Genomic DNA, 20,204 nt, shown 5'->3' with positions numbered 1-20,204 from the left:
ATCCTACAGCCGGCTGTGCTGTCTGAGGCTCTCTGGTATACTTTCCTGATGGATGTTGGCACATTCCCCCTGAAGTCTGCCCATGGCACATACTAACCCCCTGGCCACCACTCCTTCCTGGTGTCCTCTCTCCATCTGTGCACACCTGTACGCCGAGCCACTGTTGCTTCGCGACGCTAACGCGGAATCAAAAACTCCTTCTGCGTGCCATGAGTTTTTTTTTTTTTCCTCGTTCACCTTCGCCAGCTCATCGTGTATGGAATGCAGTGTCTATTAGTAGTACATGGCGGCATTAATGCACTTTCTCGTCATTGCAGTCATCCTAGAAGTAAAGTTTGCTCTCCAGCGTAGTTGAAATAAATATGTCAGGCAGGAACGCCCGCCTGCAAACAGCTACTTGGCAAGCCCGACAGTGGACTCTCATCCACGGGGACGAGCGGTCCTCGACTACGTTTCTGTGACGTTCCACAAAGGTGGACAGTGGACACGTTTGAGCACCTCTCCCACACACCCTTCTCACGGACAGGCGAAAGGGAACGCCTCCGCGTCGTCACACTGACGTTGCGCATACGCGCCTCCTCGCGGAATTTCAAACCGTGTGGACTCCAGTGATCTATAATGCCGATAATGAATTGTGCCGTTCAAGTGAACCATAGATTTGGTAAATTAGGGAATGCACAACAGGCCAGTTACCAGTTATCATAAGGCTTTTCACAATGGTGTGCGGTGATATCCTGTGACGTCAGAACGACCTGCTCGTCAGTGGTCTAGTGGTGACCGCGTCGCTTTCCAGTTTTCCGTTGGATGGTGTTTAGCGGTCGCCACCCATCCAGTACAGTGTCGTCGAAGGCTAAAAACAGCCATGGATTTCATGGAACGCAGACGTCAGACATCCCAGCAGTGGCGTTGGCTGGGCTCGTGCCTTTGGTAGTGTATTAGGGAGAGGGAAAACGAGTGCAAATCCCCTCCCTCATGTGAAGTTTCCGTAGAACTGCTCCCGAAATATTTTTCTTTGGGGGGGCGGGGATATGTTTATTGAGAAAAAAAGCAAGGAAAGGTTAGTCAGGCAAAGACCGACTTGCTATTCCTTTCATAAAAAGGAACGAAAACACACACATACACAAAAGGGCTTTAGAGGCTGGTCAAGAGACCGGTGGCAGGGAGAAAGGTCAAGAGGGCAGCAACTGCCCCTGATTGTACAGGACCGGGCCGAGCAGGGTAGCCAAGCTGTCGCAAGTGGCGTTGGAGGACGAGTCTTTCAGAGAGGTACCGGTTACAGGATAGCAGGTAGTGCTCGATGTCGGCTTCCACACAACAAGTTGGGTGTTCGTCTGGCGCATTTTGTACAGGAGTGAGGGTGTCCGTGCAACATTCATTCGAACACGGTGAAGGAGTGATTCTTCAGCTCTATGGCAGGCAATAGTGAAGTCCTGCATTGGGGTCAATGAGGCATACGAAATGATGATATGAGGTAGAGTACGCTCGGAACTGCCGCGGGTCCGGACACAACGCCACCGGCGAATGTGCAGGGAGCAGACAGAGATCGTTAGGGGCAGAGGGGTGGCAGGGAGAGCTGTGTTAGATGTTGCGTCTCTTGCTATTGTGTCTGCGCGGGTGTTACCAAGGAGGCCCACGTGTCCCGGGATCCATTGAAGCGTCACAGAGTGGCCAGTTGCCGCAAGTTGTGTCAGAGCTTGTAGTATGAGCGTGTGGAGAGTGCATATGGTGCTGGGGCGAAACGAGAGCAGCAAGTCCAGTGAAGCCTTGCTGTAAGTCAGAACAACCCACTGTGCAGCCGGCAGACCGAGCAGGTGTTGTAGAGCAGAGAGGATGCCGAGGAGTTCTGCTTCCATAGAAGACTTTGGGTATGGGAGGACAAAGGCTTGCTGAAAGTCACTATCAGGAATATAAAATGCAGCACCCGAGCTGTCTGCCGTGACTGAGCCGTCCGTGTATACCTGGCGATGGTTCTGATACGTGGAGTGCAAAAATGGAGAGCGAGTTGGAGAGCTACAGGTGCGGGAGTGTCACGCTTGCGCTGCCGGGGATGGTGGAGCAGATATCAGGACGCGCACGGGTCCACATTCCTGGTGCATAATTGGGAGTGGTTGAGGAGGAAGCAAGATGATCCTTCAGGCGGGCGATGGTCTTGCCGAAACCTGAGTCAGGGCATTCGTCGTCAATATGGCAAAGATAGTGGTGAGGGTGACTGGTGAGAGAATATACTCGAAGTCTATCAGCATCCCGCAGAAGAGGGACAGGAGTCTCCCGTGCTTCAGCTAGAGTGCCGTAAGTCTCTGATGTTCGTGGTACTCTCAGACAAATGCGAAGGCCGCGGGCTTGGATGTTAAGTAGCTCGCGCTCCTGTGTTTGGCTGAGGGCATGCAAGATAGGGAGGCTGTAGCGTAGTGTCCCCAACACGAGGGCCTGATGGACGCGATGAAGATGAGAGCAGGACGGGCCCCAGGACGCACCACCCAATGGGAATTTGCCGACTACCGATGATCGGCCGTCCATCGGCAGTCGGTCGGCAAACGACTTCATCGGTCAAGAATGATTGAAACAAGCTTGGGCCAATGTCACTAATAGGGTATGTTGGTCAACGAACGCTGGCCCCACAGCACGCCCTGACACCTTGTTGAGGTGTCGTTAAAGCGTTAGCATGCATCGTCTGGCCAACTTTGGGTGGCCGTCGCGAATAGATTCACCGAAAAGAACGCACAGCCGCTCTTTTTTCGGTAATAGCAATACATATCGCGAGATTTAAACCATATCCTGTTCTCGATCCCAAGTGGAAAGTGCCGACTGCCAACCATCGGCCAGCGGTCGGCTTTTGGTTGGCATGCAACTTAGTCGGCCATTGCACCTTGGACCAATGTCAGAATGATGTCTCTCACAGTTGTTGGCGAACGACGTTGTGGGGCGATTTGCGGGTGTGCTATTGAGTTCTGCAGAATATGGGCGGACCAATGTTGGTCCTGCATTGCAAAAAAAACCTAAAACAATGCAGCTGCTACTCGAAAAAAAAAAGGCGCTCTGACGGTTGTCAAAAAGTCGGATGATAGTTGGCCATCGACTCTTTCGGCTGGCCAACGTTGGTGCAATGTTACATATTGATAGGTAGAGCGAGGTTTGGTAAGCCGTCGGCGAAGGGGCAGGCCTGTACCAAGAAACAGCTCCTTGGCTAAGCACTTGCCAAGCACGGCTAGGTTTGCCAGCCGAACTCTTGCCAAGCTTGGTCCAATCTCAGCATGTTTCCTTGGGGAGAGGGAAACGTGGAATGGTGTACAAGTTCGACTTTGGTTTGGCCATGAGATTGTCTCGAACCCAAAGCAGTAGGAAACAGACACGTTATCTTCATGGTGAGCTAATACGACCAGAAATTCCTCATTTCAGTGTTGTTTGTGTACGCGTTGAATTAAACTTAGACACCTCACCCTTCATCTTGACTCACACACGAACAGGACTCTCGAATTTGTGGAAGTTCGCGGGGCAACCTATGTACAGTATCTGTTCTTGCTCGCGAAAGAAATGCTTACGCGCTTGTCCCGTCCTAGAGTTGGCAATACGAGAAATGCAATTGCTTTTCTTTGTGATCTGTTTGATTCTGGTGGTCACAGGCATATTGGAAGCTTTTATGATTCTCCCTCTATTTTTTCCACTTTGAAATGCTGTTTCATTGTGTGAAATTTCTGTGCTTTAGACGGCGTGCTCACTGCCCCCTGTGAAAAATACGAGCAAAAAACAAAGGATGATAAATGGTCACTCTATGCTGCGAGACAATTGAGTATGAATAACGTCCATCCAACGTCGGGCCTATTGCTCTATGACTGTGGGGCCCATGGTCGGCCCATCGATAAAAATAGATTGCTGCCATAGGTGGGGAAGTTACTTTTATTTTGTAGTGCACTACAGCTACTCACTACTTCTTTAAAAAATTATCACGTTACGTTATTCGTTACTGTTGCGGTACCGCGTTATTAACGCCGTTACTTCTGATAAGTAATGCAGTTACTTTTGCATTACTTCACCAGATGTCTTTATAATACGTACCATTTTTGGTTGAGTCACATAATGCATTCTGTGGGGGGGGGGGGGGGGTATAGCTTTATTATGAAAAAAAAGAGGAAAGGTTAGCCCATTGCTTGCATTGCGCAAATCAATATAAGTAAGTTGATAAAGACGGTGACCTTTTATCTCACACAGTACAAATCCAAACAGCCAATCCCTTGGTACTTTGTTACTTGTCCAGAGGGTAGAGGCTATTTTTCTGCCGCTTTTGCCCCATTCTTCCGAAAAATACCAGAGGGAGTGAAAAACAGCGGTGGTAAACAAAGGTGACATCGCAACCAGGGTAGGTCAATAACCCTTCTTTTGCGTTCTTCGTGGGTGTCAATGTGACCTTCTTGTCCTTGTCGAAACTGAACAGAAAAAATCAATGATTTTCCCGGATTCTGCAGGCACGGTCCTCGCTCAAGCTTTCAAGTTTAGACGATGAAGCAATGTTCCCGAACACGCAGTAACGCATAACGCCGTTACGCGTTAGTTATTAAAAATGTAATGACGTTACGTTACTCATTACTTTTCTCCCAAATGTAATGCGTTACCATATTTCACTACTCGAATGTAACGCGTTACCGGTAACGCACTACTTTGTAACGCGTTACTCCCCACCTATGATTGCTGCCTAGGGTGAAGCCAGGGAAACCCCAAGCTGAGACCAATCTCGGTTTTATGCTGGCACTAACTTAGCCCTATGTCGATTAGGTCGACCATACACGTTGGCCCGAACTCCAGCAGATTAAGTCATGCCACGTTAGGCCAATGTCAATCCCCGATCTTGGCCCGGTCACTTTTACGTAGGTCGGGCCGACAACCTTTAGTCTGACACTGTACATTGGGCCGACTTTGCGCCGACATTGTTTTTCCCATTGGGAAGTGTGTTAGTCGCTCATAGCCACAGTTGCTTTGCGGCGCTAACACGAAAGTAAAAAGATAATACCAGACCAATTACTACGCTAACGCTACTACCATTAGTGAGTTTTAGTATAACGTACGCTGTCGCCTTTGCGTACGTAAGGGATAGCGTGGTGGTTCTGCGCAATGCGCAAAGCTCTGCTTATGTTTTGCGCGTGCGGAGAACCACCAACGCTATCCCTCACGTACGTAAATGTCTTAGCGTAGGATATACTAAAACTCCATATTTTCCCGTTTACTGCGTTGCTAATTAAGGAGTTAATTAATGAATTTGAGGTAATTAGTCATGTTGTAGTTACGTACTCCCGTCCAGAGGATGTCCGTAGAACTCAACTACCAAAAGGACATCTATGCTGCTCTCATAGCTTTTTTATTAAAAATCTGTAAAGGCTAAAAAAAAAAAAACTCCCTGTATAGGTATACATGGTGTTTATTTTTAGCCTTTACGGATGGTTGGATAGCGTAAGTAGGGAATTCTGGGCAAAAGCGAGATATCAGATTGAGAGACTATCCTCGTTGAATGGCATTCCACGTTCAAAAAATTCCGAAACACGCACGTGCGTTAAAATATCCATCCCCGAATTCTGATGTGCAAATGAGCTGAAACCGAAAAAGCGCGGCATCCTCGCCGACGGAGGCCTGTCTGGACCGGAAAGCGGTTTATCTGGCCAGCTGGGCGGCGCCTACTTCGATCATCTCCATTGCTGCAAAGCACGTGGCCCCCTGGCGTGAAATGAGCGCTGTACTCCCCGCGTTCCCTGTCGCCGCAGTTTTGGTTTCGGCTCATTTGCACCTCAAAATTATAAAAATTCTGTAAAGGCTAAAAAGAAACACCCTGTATAGTGTCGGCTCAAAATGCAGGTAAATTGATGTTTTAGGTTCCGGCTTGGCTTGGCACGCCTGTGTGAGGCATAATATAGATGGGTAGAAATCCAGCGAACCGGTAGAGATGTAGGAAGGGAGTTGCCTCAGGACAGAAGCCGCCGATATTTCGAACAGAGACTGTTCTTCTTCTGGGCTTCTCTGGGCCCAGAAGAAGAACAGTCTCTGTTCGAAATATCGGCGGCTTCTGTCCTGAGGCAACTCCCTTCATGTGTGAGGCATAATGTATTCAAGGGCGGAAGCGGCTCACACTTTCCTCACTAAAGTCACTCACGTGCATAAAATGTTTTTGTCTGAGTGCTTATATTACTCCCTTTATTACATTTTACATATACATGAACTGCGTTATAGACAAGATTTCGTGCGTGTCTTTCAACAACAAAAAAAAAAAAAAAGAAAAAAAAAAGAGAGACGATAGGCTACTTTTACAAGTCGCAGAACCTGAAAACGACCAGACACATACCGTGTGTGCATCCACGATGCTTTCACACAGCCTTTCATTTCACGTGTTCTTCCATTCATCCGTCAGATTGTGCATACGTATATTACTCCATCGTTACCCGTTAGCATGTGCCTGAGCATGGACAATAAAAAGGTACGAAACATCTTGTGGACAACATTATCGTTCTATACATTCGGTTCCTCATCTATGCGTTTTTGACGTCAGAGAGCAGCGCGAAGAAAGTGCTCCAGAAGAGCACATAAAACTTCTTGTGACGGATTTCGCCCATATGGTCCCGTTGCATCGCTATGCATCAAGGGGTACCGTTTTCCATTCCATGTATTGTTGTTGATCATATCTGTTGCTTCTTGAGTGATTAGCTGCCGAACGCTAAAGTGACGACGTCCCGAAACGCATTCGGCGCTGTACAGCGTTGCAGTCTGAACACCTCTGCCGAGGTCATCTCTGCTCGTTGCTAGACATCAGTTTCTTGAGTTCTGTGGGATAAACCTCACTCTGAAAGAGAACAAATGGGAATGTCGGTGTCAACGTTTCTACGACCTCCGCATTGATTTTACATCATAATATATTCTAGCTCGAAAGTAGACAGACATGCACGTACCATATGGACACCGTTAACGACCTGTACTTCTTGCTTTTTCTTGTAGTTCCTCATAAACTTCCTTAAATACGGTGACACATACTTGGGGTCGACTTCTTCCTTGTCATTTCTCTCTGGCAATTTATGACAACATAGTTTCGACTAACACGTCTAGATATTTGTAGAGATTGGAGGCGGACATACCCAGAAGGAGGCTTACGACGAGAGAGACAAACATTGTTGTACCGAATCCAATGACGGTGACCCATATGTAAGAAATATGGTAGAACCTCAAGATCCCCCTGTTGGTAGAGATAACACAGCAGAGATTGATATAGCTGAGGGGTGATAGTGCGGGTGCCTCTCGACAATCTACAGGGTGAGTCACGTCGTGAAGATCAAGTGAACCGTGCTACCTACTGAGGTTCTGGCGGCAGAACAAAGGAGCCAACAGTGATCGTCTGGTTGAAGGCGGTACATCCAGCCGTCGACGTAGGTAACTCGTCACTTTCGCGGGGATACAGGATGGAGCCAAGCGCCAGCCACCAGGAGAAGCATAGACCTGTACATATGCCCACCAGGGCACCCTGAGGAAAAAGCATAGGGCACGTCGACGGTTATAATGGACCCCTTTCGTAATTGCCTATGCTCATGCGCGTGGCGCCCATATGACCACGAAGGCGCCAGGGCACATTCTCTCTGCAGACGACAGGTGGCGATTTACGCATCTGATTGATACTGATTGATTCAGGTGGAAGAGCTCTCTTCGAGGTACGGCGCATGCTCAGGAGACGCCAGTTCAGCACGACTGGTGCAGCTCCAAGACCGGCTTTGTCATTGGGGGCTATGCACGTGAGTTTGTGTTGCCGCGCGACAAGAATGGCTCGCCGTAAGGCCGCTAGGTGGCGAAGAGTATTCCAGACGAAACCACAGGGACCAGAATCGTTTGCTCTCTCGACGTCCCCTTGCGCTCCATAAAAATTGCCAACCTGCTGGCATACATGCATCAGCTGTACGGCTGGAAGTTATTCACTTTTTTTTTTAAATCCGCTACCGCTTTAGGGTTAACGGTATCTGTTCGATAGTCTGAGCTCTCAGTACCCTTTCGTCACAATTACCCTTATGTACTTTTTAGAAAATTTAAATTGAAAATTACCGTTAACACTGTGTCAGGTCTTCAACTGCGCACTGCTCGTCTAATACGGCGGCAAGACTACATTGCATGCGCATAGCACTGGGTCTAAAATAAACGAAGCCGGCTGCCTGTCGGCTGCGTAGTCATCATGAGCCACAAGCCCAACAAGCTGTTAAATATTCACCCTTTCACTGTTTACAAATAGAAGGCACAACCGAAAGTTGTCTAGGGTTCCCAGCCTCAGCGGCTACATGTGGCGCCACGCTGTGTCACACATTCCAGTTAAACCCTTTCACTGTTTACAAATAGTGAAAAGGTTTAACTTAAATGAGCGGTGAGTGACAGGCCGCTGACGCTGGGAACCCTAGACAACTTTCGGGTGGGCCTTCTGTTTGTAAACAATGAGCAACTTGTTATGCGACACAAAGGTATGGACGGGACAATAGATTCCAAACCCCAGTTCACAGATAGATTTGCTTCTAGGGAATTACCCACAAACATTACGTTCGAAAGATATTCCTTAGCGCCACTTTATGGAACTTCTTTGAGATCGCCAAGCTAATTAAGGGCACCAGGAGCTGCAATACATACCTTCCTTCTGCACACGGGAGCCAGCATTCCCAGGAGGAAGACGGCAAGGAGAGGCCCGGACATGGCGCCGACCAGACTGCTCGAAGCCTGTTACAAATACACGAGTTTGCCCTTGCGGTCAGGAATAGTCGCATTACTTCATGGTACGACCGAACAAGCCGACAAAACGACTTTCCACAGCAAGAAGACCGCAATGAACGCTGTGATTTGTGATATCTCTCAGGTGCAAAACACAAGTCACACCGTATTTTTTGTGGAGATACTCAATCACAAAGAAGGATTTTACTCTACGGTAGTCTTATCACTACAGTGGATAGTGTTCACTTACTTGGACAATGGATTCCATGGATCCAGTGAGAAAGGCTATCGAGATGGATAGGAGACCGTAGAATGCAGCTGGAGGGAAACAATTAAGAGATACACTCTCGATATACTCTCGAGATATACTCTCGAAGCGTATCGAAATATACATTTACGCTATGAGTGCATGCCAAAGTGTATGGCTTCGTATTGTTAGCAGTTTTTTCAACCGACCAGAACGACTAATATTTCCCACCTATGGACTTCGTAACCAGTACAGCCTTCTTCTCGGACAGTGATACCTTAGGTCTGACAAAGTCGTCCCAGGTGACGGCCGCGAGAGCGTTGTACCCCGAGGACAAGGTGCTACAAACAAATAAATTAACACACATATAGGGGATGAGACAATCTGCTCAGTGTGCTAAAGAACCATTGAGGCTCACCTAAGCGAACCGCTAAACACCGAAGATACGAGCAGTCCAGACAACCCTGGATAGCCTCTCAGCAGGTCTTGCACAATGTACGGCATCAGCTATGAAAGTCATGCAGAACGTGAAGAATTAGGCAGACGTAACCCATAATAACATAACAAGAGGCGGCCTTATAAAATGACCTGATGAAAAGGCAGAAGTTAAGGAGACTTACTCCAGGACAGAAGAAATGGTGAATCATGTGTGTTACTAGGTGCTCTCTTGGCATTAATATTTGTCAATATGAGTCTTTTTGATGTTATACCATGGCTTTGTCCGGACACAATATTTCCACAAAGTAAGATGCAATGGGCGTTTTTGTTTCTGGTCTACTTTGCCTTTCTAGCTGAATCAGCTTCTGTAGGTTCTGATCCCTCCAAGGTCATGCCTCTCGGTACGGTTTAGCCTGACACACACACAAGAGTAGACTTCTACAGTGTAGGACGGAATTAACGCCCCCTCCCGCCAAGGACGGACTTCTACAAACTTCCGCGCTCTGAAATCTTGTACCATGAAGCTGCCAGTGCTCGCAGGTCTGCTATCACAATCAGGTCACCAGAGGCACTTTCGTGAGTGGCAGAAATGCTGGATGGAATAAGTGTCTTCAGTCGCGAGGACACTACTTCGCAGGAGGGTAACTTACTAGCTCGACGTCTACCCAATCATTCACGAAAAAGTCTGTCGCGAAAATATACGACAGGTTCTGGTGCAGGTGTGCTCTCTATCGCCCTCTAGTTCTCCTCAGTGAAGACACTGCACGTTGTATCCACAGTCTGCACTAACTTTCCACGAGCACGTTTCGTGGTGACACCTGGGTTGAGGCTACAGTTCATGTGTACATTATATGCATGCGTACCTGATCTGCCTTGTCGATGTCCCCTATGAGCCTGGGGTCACAGTCGTGATAAACGGCAAAGATGACAAGACCCGACAGCACTGACAGGAGGAGTGTCGCACCTACCCCGGGAATATTCAACAACAGAGCCCTGAAAATGCACGATTTTTGTTACAACCCATCCGACTTTCGTGAGCGTTTGCCGCCTTCCGCACGTCATTCTTATTCAAAGTGGAATATGATGCAAGACTGAAAACGTTCATGATGCATATGATGTAATGCCTTACTTTCGCGCATCTCTGAGGGATGCGATACTGGAATACCGTTGTACCTGCGTCTGGCTGGCGCAATAGGCACCCATCCAACCCACTGTCCAGGATCCTATCACATTCCATGCAGTGTACGTCTCGTACGGACTCGAGCTTAAGCTGTAAAGATTGGCTTTGTCAGTATATGGATCAGATCATATTTGTACAGTACGGGCTCTGAATAAACAAACAGGCAGTTATGTGGATGCTATACTCTATAGATAGCAGTCATCTAGAGGTTAAATGGTTTGACAGATAGGGCTAGACGTGTCGACTTAGAGTTACGGTTACAAATTCTGATGCGGTCTGCTATCTGAAGTCGCCATATGGCACTTTGAGACATGTTTGTTTGTTTGCTTGTAAAAAAAAAAGGGGAAATGGAACTAGTCGCCATGCTGGTTTGCCTGCTTGCACTTGTAGACGAAAAAGACACTTTTGCATTGCAGCGATAATAGAACTAAAGAGTGTGATAGGATTGCATCACGAAAGATTTCCCAATATACTGCTTAAAAAGACAAGTGCGTGATGCCAGGTGCGTCCGTATACACCGATCCAGGATGTTGTTATCAAGTAAGCAATATAACGACACCTAGATAACATAACGGCGTGAAAGTTTACATATCATTAGATGAACGCGCCTGCACTGGCGGGGAAATAAACATGAAACAGACACATAACACAGAAGCGTCGCCGAAGGAAATATACTACCACGCAGATATTTAACAAACAACGTCATAACGAAATGCTGCTCAGCGTGCACAGCCATATTGCCTTACTTAATTGATACCAGTCTTCCACCCTCTCCAGCTATTTTCCACATGTTCGAGAGACCGCCGACATGCTGGATACCCTGCAATAATGACCATACGCGAGTCTCTAATATACAAGTAGTACATCATCATCATCACATGGTAATCATGAAATCTCACGGTAATCGCTTTTATTCCACACATTCAGGTGAAACTAGTCACTAAATAGGGGTACAGAGTATCGCATTCCTTTTCCGCGCCGGGACCGTCGTTCGGTGTCCCCGATTGGCCAATCGTGTCACGTGGTTTCTCCTTCCAAGAAGGCGCCGTCCATGTTGGGTCCCCTCCATCCAAAACCGGTTTCCTCGGTTACGAGCTGGCTAGTCTGCGCGCAGTTCTCCGGTCGAGAAAGGGCAGATTTTAGTCCTATTGCTAAGCGACGCAGCCGCGCAGGACGCAAGATGGCGCCGGACGCAAGATGGCGGTCTTGCTCGCCGGCGTGGCTCAGTGTCGCTACTCTGCTTCCTATTTAGTGACTCTAGGTGAAACATACGCTGTTGCTGTGTAAGAAGGGAAAACCTCTCATCATTGCTCCAAGCTCAATAAAAGCGAATCTTATCTACCGCAGCGAATTTGGCGCGCAGGACAAGGGGATGACACGCATAAAGCAATTAAAGAATAAACCCATTCGTCCATCACATGTTCCATGAGGCAACTTACCGCAGAAATCACCATGACATATCCGACGTAGATGAGTACCATTTGGACTACATCTGTCCACACGACGGCCTTGATGCCACCCTGTGTGTAACAAAAATCACGCGTTTGTAATATTCGCGATATACACAGCTCGGAAGATGGTAAACTCACGATCGTCGTGTAAAATGTGCACACAATGCCGTTGAGTAGAATGGAGGCCCACACTGGGAAACCAGTTACTGTAAAAAGGACAGAGATTCGTGCGCGATCGTTTAATATCGCATGTGCCGCAAGAGTGTCTTGGCATGGAGAAGACGTACACTTACCCGAACCTAAGGCTAGGGACGGACCGTACAGAACTACTCCCATGTACAGCAACTATATATTGCGCAGAAAATAAGTAAAACATTATATGATGTACACGGCATCCGTTTTTATCTCGATAAATTTTCAGCAACCACAAGGTACGAAAGTGAAGTATTCTATAGAGCTCCAGAGCACGAAGGCTGGGATCGTTGGAACGGTTTCGTTTTTCCTCCGGATCTTATAACCTGAGCCTGCAAAACTCTGCAAGGGAGCGTTACATTGGAAAGCTCACCGTTTGTATAATGAATATGGCGGATGCTAAGCGTCTCACTGCTGTTGACATGAATCTCTTCTCAAGGTACTGGAAGTAAAACGGGCATTTCACGCTCAGTTTCGTTCCTGCTATAAAACATGCTTATTACTTTCAAGGGCTATAGAAAACAGTACAGGCGATGCTCCGGCGGCAACACGTCCTTCTATGCAAGACAGGCAGGTGTGTCTTGGATATATACCCTATACTCTTTAATCCTGAAGAAGGTATAGCGCATTCACTACAACGTAGACAGTTTATTTTGTAAGCGGTTTAATTCTTGTATAGCCATTAGTTACGTTATTTACGTACCTAGCGCTTCACTCTAATTTATTGCAACACAAATTCTTGCAAATAATAGTTACTTTTATTTACTTTTGCGACTTTTCCCGTACGTACAAGCGACTTCTACTCTTTATTCGCAGCGGTACGTGCCGCAGGACAATACTGTCATGAGGACCGTCTGGTGCTGAATGGCCTAAAAGGACGACACCAGTTCGTGAGATCGGCCGTCATTTCCATTTTCCATTGTATTATGACACGGCAGTCAGTGAAAAAATTCGCTCTGTTATTATGATCACGTCCGGCGCACATATATGAAATGTGTATCGCATAATATTGCAGCCTTGTTGCGTAATGTCAGAAGTCTTTCCCGAAGCACCGGCTCCCGTGGCATAGTGGTTAGGATGACCGCTCTCCACGCCGAGAGTGGGAGGTGACGCCGGTTCGAATCCTGGCACCGGCTGTCCTGTTTGAGGTCTCCTCTGGGTTTTCCAACGAACGTCGGCACAGTTCCCCCCGAAGTTAGCCCAGGACGCATACTAAAACCCCCGCTGTTCCCCACTCCTTCGTGCTGTCCTCTCTCCATCTGTCCGCGTCAGTGCTCCTAGCCACAGTTGCTTCGCGGCGCTAACACGAAATTTACAGAAAAATATTTGAAAAGGCGTTTCCGGTTTGTACAAAATATTATTCTTCGTCGCCTGCACATGTGTTCCATAATGAATTTACTTTCGGATATCTGGTAGATAGAATGCGTGAACTACCCCCACTCTGCCTTTTGTATAACATTTTGGACGTAAATTTTGCTCACATACATTCAGACAAGCGAAATATGTGCGGCGCTTTCACGTTTGCTGAGAATTGCATTTCTCTTTTCTTTCACCGATATACGCATTGCATATGTGAGTGGACGACGTTAGCATATAGGCTGTGGCACATCTAGCAAACATCTCTAGCTCACAAAGAAAAATGGAAGCGTGTTTTTGCTCTGCAATGTAAAGCTTGTAGCCTTATTGGATAAACGCCACATTAGGAAGTCATAAAAACGACGTAGGAAAACACGCAAGACATTAAAGCTGACCGAGTTCAAGAAACTTTTTTTCCGCACTCACCTCATTGATGCTAGTGATATCCATATTATAATACATGGGTAGAAAGATGAACGCAGCCAAAAGTATAGCGATGGATGACGACACAGAACCCAACCAGAGTTGTGATCCATGCACGAAGACTTCGGACGGAAGACCCAAGATGGCGATGGACGAGAGGAAGCTCGCCATCATGGACATGGCTACAGGTACCCATCCCAGCTGCTTGTTGGCTGTCAGAAACTGGCGGTTGCTTTGGTTGCGACGGTCGCGCCATGCGAAGAATACACCGATCGCTGTGGACAGCACCAGGAACCCCAGCAGGACGACATAATCCACGGCGGTGAACGACGCCACACTCATCTTGTGCTAAGGTGGATGGGGTATACAGTTTGAAGGTTATACCGCAAAGTTTCAATGCATAACATGAACACGGACTATTGGAGCTGGAAGGCGGGAAGAGCAAGATTCGAGCTTACGAGAGGGGAATTACCTGGACTCCTTAAGATCAACAAGGGAACGTTTCTAGGTATTATTTTCTGGAATTGTGTTCCAGGAAGACCACTGAATGATTATATACTTAGACAATTTTAAGCACCTTGGAGTCACTGTTACCAATGACCTCTCATGGAATCGGCACGTGGGAGGCATTAGGTAAATTATGTTTTTTTTTTAAAGCCGAACCTTAAGTATGTTATTGCGGAAACCAAACTAACGGCTTATAAGACTTATGTTAGGCATGTTCTAGAATATGCAAGTCCTATATGAGACGTAACCACCGAACGGAATATTTCCAAGATTGAAACGGTGCTGAAAAAAGGCACTCCGTTTTACTCGTAACAGGTTTACGCCGCCGAGTACGGTTAGTGACCTTTACGACACAGCGGGATTAGATCTGCTAATGAATAGTAGACGTAAGTCTGCCAGGTTACAAACTTTGTTTTTAATAATTCACGGTAAACTTAGAATTGACAAGGATAGTTATATATCGTTTTATTTATTTATTTATTTATTTTATCAGCGTCCCAGTCATCATCTTAAAATAAAGTCGTTGTTGTTGTTCCCATAGATCCCATATTAAACCTTATGCGTGCAAAATTCATAAATTGTCCTTCTTTCCGCGTACGATTGAAAGATTGGAATGCTTTATAATAATAATTATTATTATTATAATAAGTTTATTCACATTACTGTGAAAAGGGGTAAGGACTCGTCCCTTCAGTACAACTAGACTCTAAGTACAAGAGTGCAGCAGCGAAAATCTAGTGCAACTCGCCCTAGAAAAAAAAAAAGAAAGAGAGAGAGAGAGAGTGAGAGAAGGATATCACAGTCATAAGTATAGAGGACCCAATTCACATACATGACATCCTATCATACACAACATACTCCTTGTGCACTCCGAAAATTAGGCCAAAATTACACAGTCATATCAATGACACCATATTAAAATAAATGCATATCATAACAATACTCCCTACGCACACAGAAAGTAATCTAAGATATCTTTCTTACTGATAGAGACTACGTCGATATTAGCGCTTTCCGTACCAGTCAAAAGTCGAGGAGCAGTGTACTCAAGAAGTTGTTTACGATAGTTATTTCGGAGCCTGGGAATATTCCATCCAGACCTAGGTCGAAATGGGTAAGATTGTGCTATGCGTGTCATGTGAAACATTGGTTGATGATGTAAGTTAGAGGACTAACAATATAACGAAGAATCCGTTTTACGGGAATAATTTAATAATAATAATTGGGGGTTTACGTCGCGAGACAACTGAGATCATGAGCGACGCCACAGCGGTCGGTCTGTGGATTGCATTTGCCCGCCTGAGGGTTCTTTAACGTGCGATGAAACAACAACAACAACAAATAAATCGTGACTATGGCCTGGGGTGATTCACCGCTTGAGAACAGTACACTACCCCATTACACGCGAAACGTGCGATGAAAGCTCACCACACGGCACCCCGTATTTAACGTCCCTCGCGAAAGACGGCGTGTCTAAGCAACTTGTACCCTGCCACTAAGTTACTGGCGTTCTCGGCCGGGTTCGAACCCGCGATCTGGGGATCAGAAGGCGACCACGCTACCGACTGAGCGGTTTTACGGGAATAACTTGCATATTATAAATGTCTAAACTCTTTGTATTGTATACGTTTCGTCAACGGCACTCAGAAATATAGTTCCTGGTATCCCATGAGATAAAATTTGAGACGACGCGTGTATCATTTGCGAAGGAAGTCCACAAGCATTAATAAAGTACGCATTAAAGTAGTCAGCTAAGTAATGCTCTTCAATCGTTTTGCCATCAACGCAAATACTTTCCAGATTTGAACTATGGGGCTTTCTGTTGAGTACCCTGTGTAAGTTCTTCCACATTTGTTTTGGATTTTGGCCTACATCAGCATCAAATAACCTTTTATAGTAGTCCAACTTTCCACGCCTCAATGTACTCGTGACGAGATTTCGAAAATGCTTATATGCGTTTAAATCTTCAAAATGTCTGGAGAGCAGAAATTTCTTGTACATTTGTTCCTTCTTATGTACAAGATTCAGTAAGCGTTTCGTCATCCAGGGCTTACGGCAGCCTCTTGACTGCTTATATTCCTTGATTACAAAATGTGATGCATATATCTTAGAAAATAACTCAAAGAAAAATGCTTCATTAGGGTCCTGATGGCTGGCTACAAACTCCCAATTGACTTTGGCAATCTCTACTTCAAAGGCACGTAAAAATTTCTTAGTTAGGCATTGGAAAAGAACAAGTGGCTTATCCTTTTTTTCTATACGGGGTAGGAGTGCCAATACTGGTAAATGGTCGCTTTATATCTGTCCTGAGAACACCCGATATATGTCACACTCGCAGAAAGACAATTAGTGATAACAGGGTATAACAACGTTGATGACGATGGAGTAATACGTGTGGGAACACTTATGTGCATGGTTTCCAAAGCGATAATCTTTTAAAAGTACGCTCAGTTCATTTGACATTTGAACTAGACAACATGTCGATATTTAAATCACCCCCAATAAATGCTTGACATTTCTCATCAGATATAAATTGTAGATAAGATTTCAACAATTGGAAAAATAAAGAAGCATTTGTACCTGGAGGCAGATATAGAACAGATGTAAAAAAGTGATTATATCGTAAGATAAGTACCTCATAATCTTCGGTAATAACCGAAAACTGTGATAACAATGGTACAATAGCCACCTTTCACAAGCACACTGAGACCACCTCCTCGTTTCACTTTGACACCAGGTTTCTGTAAACATAACTACATCGCAACAGTAAGACATGTCTTGGAAAAGTACTTCTAATTCTGTGCGCTTATTAACAACCGAACGTGCGTTCATTTCAGTTCTTTCGCCTTTACCCGAAGTTGACGGTGTAAAAGTCGGTTCATTGAAGTAGATTTGTTGGTTCGAGAACTTTATGTTCAGTAATTCCTTCTTTTTATCCATCCAGGCATCTCTTACTTTCCTATTTGTGAATCTAACAATAACTGGTGGGATGTTATCTGGTTTCGAAGAAAGTCTATGTACAGCTTCCACAACTTCTGCCGTCGGTCTGGGAAGGTCAAGAGCCTTAGCAATCCCTTCCAGTTTGAGGTTCAAATTCTCTTTGTCTTCTTGCGGCAGACCGTGAATCCCGATGTTGTTTCGTCTACCATATTGGTCAAGGTCGTTGCTTCCGCACAACTAACAGCTCGTCGTTATTAATCTTTGCCTCTTCAAGATAACGCACTTTCTTTTTTTAGCTCTTTGATGTTAGAGTTTTGTTGTTGTACTAACTGTGCTAAGATGTCATCGTACTTGTCTGACATAACTTGGACAGCAAGTTCCAAACTTTGGACAGTAGTTTTCACAGTAAGCAAGTCAACAATTTTAGATTGGAGAGACATCGACCCAGTAAGCATATTAGCAATTTTGTCAACTTTCGCGCTAAGGGACGCACTTTCTGTGATTTCCCTCGAAAGCTGCGGCGTTGTTTCAGGTATCGACGAGACATGAGCATCTTTATCTGGTATTTTTTCCATATCGCGTGGTTGCGTTGTTCTCTGGTTGTGTATCTTGCAAGTTGGGCATTTCCAATTAGGCCTCCTAGTGCGCGTTCCCGAACAGTCATCAAGACGATATGTACTGTTACATACTGGACCAGCTATGCCATTGTCGTTATTTACAGCCACTTTGTGACAGGCAAGACATATATCATTTTCCATCGTAAATCACAACGAGGCAGTCAGCAGCACGTACAGACAAGAAGGCAAGAGTAGAAGTTCGTTTTACCTGTATCAAAGACAGAAGACGTGTAAGCAGTTGCAACACTTTCGCTGCTGACCGCCGAAGAAGCCTTGGTAACCGAAGTTCTTATATCAGCAGTCAGCTACACGTGACAATTCCATTGGCTGATCTCGGTGCAGGGCGTAAAAGAGCGAGGAAGTACACAACACGAGCACGATGCACGAAGAAAACTCGGGATCACAAGATAATGGTGACGATATCATGTACAGCATTGCCAGCAACCTGTATCAAAGACAGAAGACGTGTAAAAGCAGTTGCAACACTTTCGCTGCTGACTGCTCACTGGGACTGACCGCTGACTGGGCTTTACCAGGCGATGTCGTGTCCGTGGTTTCCGTAAACCTGTTTCTGACAATGATTCGGAGTCAATACATTGGTAACGTATATGCTCGTTGTTCGCATGATTCTTTTTCTCTCTCTCTCTTTGTACCATTCCTACTTTGGCCTCCAGTAGGAAGCTAGCAGTATCCATAAATAAATAAATAAAAATATCCGTTTTAATATTATAAAAATTACCTTAAACTAAACGTCACTACTGCAGCTCCGATGATCTATACAGTGAACCCTCGTTAGTATGACCACTACCGTTCCCGCAGATTTTGGTCATAAAGCGAATTGTCATACTAACGAGAAACGCACACTCTGATGACCTCAGAGACCTCCTCGTTCCGGCCATTCTTAGGTGCGCCACAGCAGCAGCACAGTGTGACTTGACCTCGTGGTCACTGCTGTTTTAAGGGAGCCCTAAAAGCACCATGAATAATTTCGAGGTCAACACCATCAGGAGTCATCCCACGTGTCACCCTCCGCATGAGGTACGTGGTGACCTCTCCCTGGGGCTACTCTGCGGGTCATGTGACGTGGTCATAATAACGAGATGATAATACTTGTGTTTGACCCTACTTGTGACAGAAACCTCGGTCATAGTCAGAGAAGCGGATTGTCATATTAACAAGATGGGTTTACATGGCGGTGGAACCGTTCACGATAAAAACGGTAATAAAATGAGTACCTATGTCAGATTATCGGGGTCATATTAATGAGGGTTCACTGTATTAACAACAAGAAAAAGAAAAACGATAATGAGCATCTCTAATACCCCCTAAGTTATGGGGTACACTTTCGTACCTGAATGGACTGCCCTATTAAGGCTTCCAGTCCTCCGTGTTGCCTATTGCTACTGTCGCAACGCGATGAAAATTGGGCAAAAAAATTTAGAGGCACGTGAGCCGGTGTAATAAACTTCTAAATATCATTTCTTTGAGTATACAGGAGAAGACACGATATCGTCCCTTTATACTCAAGGAAATCTCTCACTTATATATATGGTAAAAATGTCCGACATAACAAAGTCTAAGATGCAATCACGCTATCATCAGGCACAGCATTTTTCTAGGTTGCTAAAAGGAGTGTAATTTATCTTCGTTTCCAATGGTGGAAATAGAGTAACCGAATAATGACTTACCTCTTCTGTTGTTGAGGTGATGCGTGCAGCGGCTGGGGTTCCCGGTGAACGTAAAAGGCGTCAGGGCCACTAATGGGGGCAACCCACAAGAGGGCTAATCTCAGACGTAGGCGTCCTTAAGATAGGAGGCTTTAAAGGTAGCTGTCATTATCTGGCGTATCGCCGTGGTCATGCAGGGTGCCTATGTGCAAATATGACCATTGATGACGTCATACGAGGCTATTTCATTTCGTTGTAGGTTTCTCACCGGCGCACAACGATAGCGAATTCTTTGAGGTGCTTCACTCGCTATTATACGTATTGCAATCGTTGACGGTGGGTCACGGGAGCGGTGACCGATAGAAGACCGGTGCAGGACTGTCTATCCCAGGATGGCAGTGCGCAGCAAATGGCCTGACATGCGTGCGGACAACGCTGGGCATCCTCAGCAGAAGACTCCGCGCTGTTTGACCCTTGCAG

At 46.0% G+C, this 20,204-nt stretch overlaps 1 protein-coding gene across 6 annotated transcripts; it reads right to left on the bottom strand.

The window, feature by feature from the left end:
• Positions 1-6,157: 6,157 nt before the first annotated feature.
• On the bottom strand, positions 6,158-20,155 carry LOC135400985 (sodium-coupled monocarboxylate transporter 2-like). 6 transcript variants are annotated; one of them, XM_064633060.1, is made up of 20 exons: positions 19,993-20,155; positions 19,746-19,926; positions 18,564-18,628; positions 18,266-18,502; positions 13,997-14,341; positions 12,588-12,656; positions 12,316-12,367; positions 12,161-12,228; positions 12,011-12,091; positions 11,318-11,391; positions 10,521-10,661; positions 10,255-10,384; positions 9,372-9,460; positions 9,185-9,294; positions 8,957-9,024; positions 8,629-8,715; positions 7,323-7,489; positions 7,107-7,204; positions 6,924-7,036; positions 6,158-6,817 (listed from the first exon to the last, which is right to left on the bottom strand). In XM_064633060.1, exons 5-20 carry the CDS (start codon positions 14,333-14,335, stop codon positions 6,761-6,763), a joined length of 1,743 nt encoding a protein of 580 aa, XP_064489130.1. In that variant the 5' UTR covers positions 14,336-14,341; positions 18,266-18,502; positions 18,564-18,628; positions 19,746-19,926; positions 19,993-20,155; the 3' UTR covers positions 6,158-6,760. The 6 variants fall into 6 exon arrangements, with proteins under 6 accessions (XP_064489130.1, XP_064489133.1, XP_064489132.1 ...); XM_064633063.1 differs by having other exon boundaries at positions 18,574-18,628; XM_064633062.1 differs by having other exon boundaries at positions 18,564-18,622.
• Between the last annotated feature and the right edge of the window lie 49 nt (positions 20,156-20,204).

The sequence above is a fragment of the Ornithodoros turicata genome, chromosome 7, assembly GCF_037126465.1.
Source record: "Ornithodoros turicata isolate Travis chromosome 7, ASM3712646v1, whole genome shotgun sequence".
Lineage (NCBI taxonomy): Eukaryota > Metazoa > Arthropoda > Arachnida > Ixodida > Argasidae > Ornithodoros > Ornithodoros turicata.
Note: the sequence above shows the minus strand (reverse complement) of the source record. Positions and strands in the feature narration are given on the sequence as shown.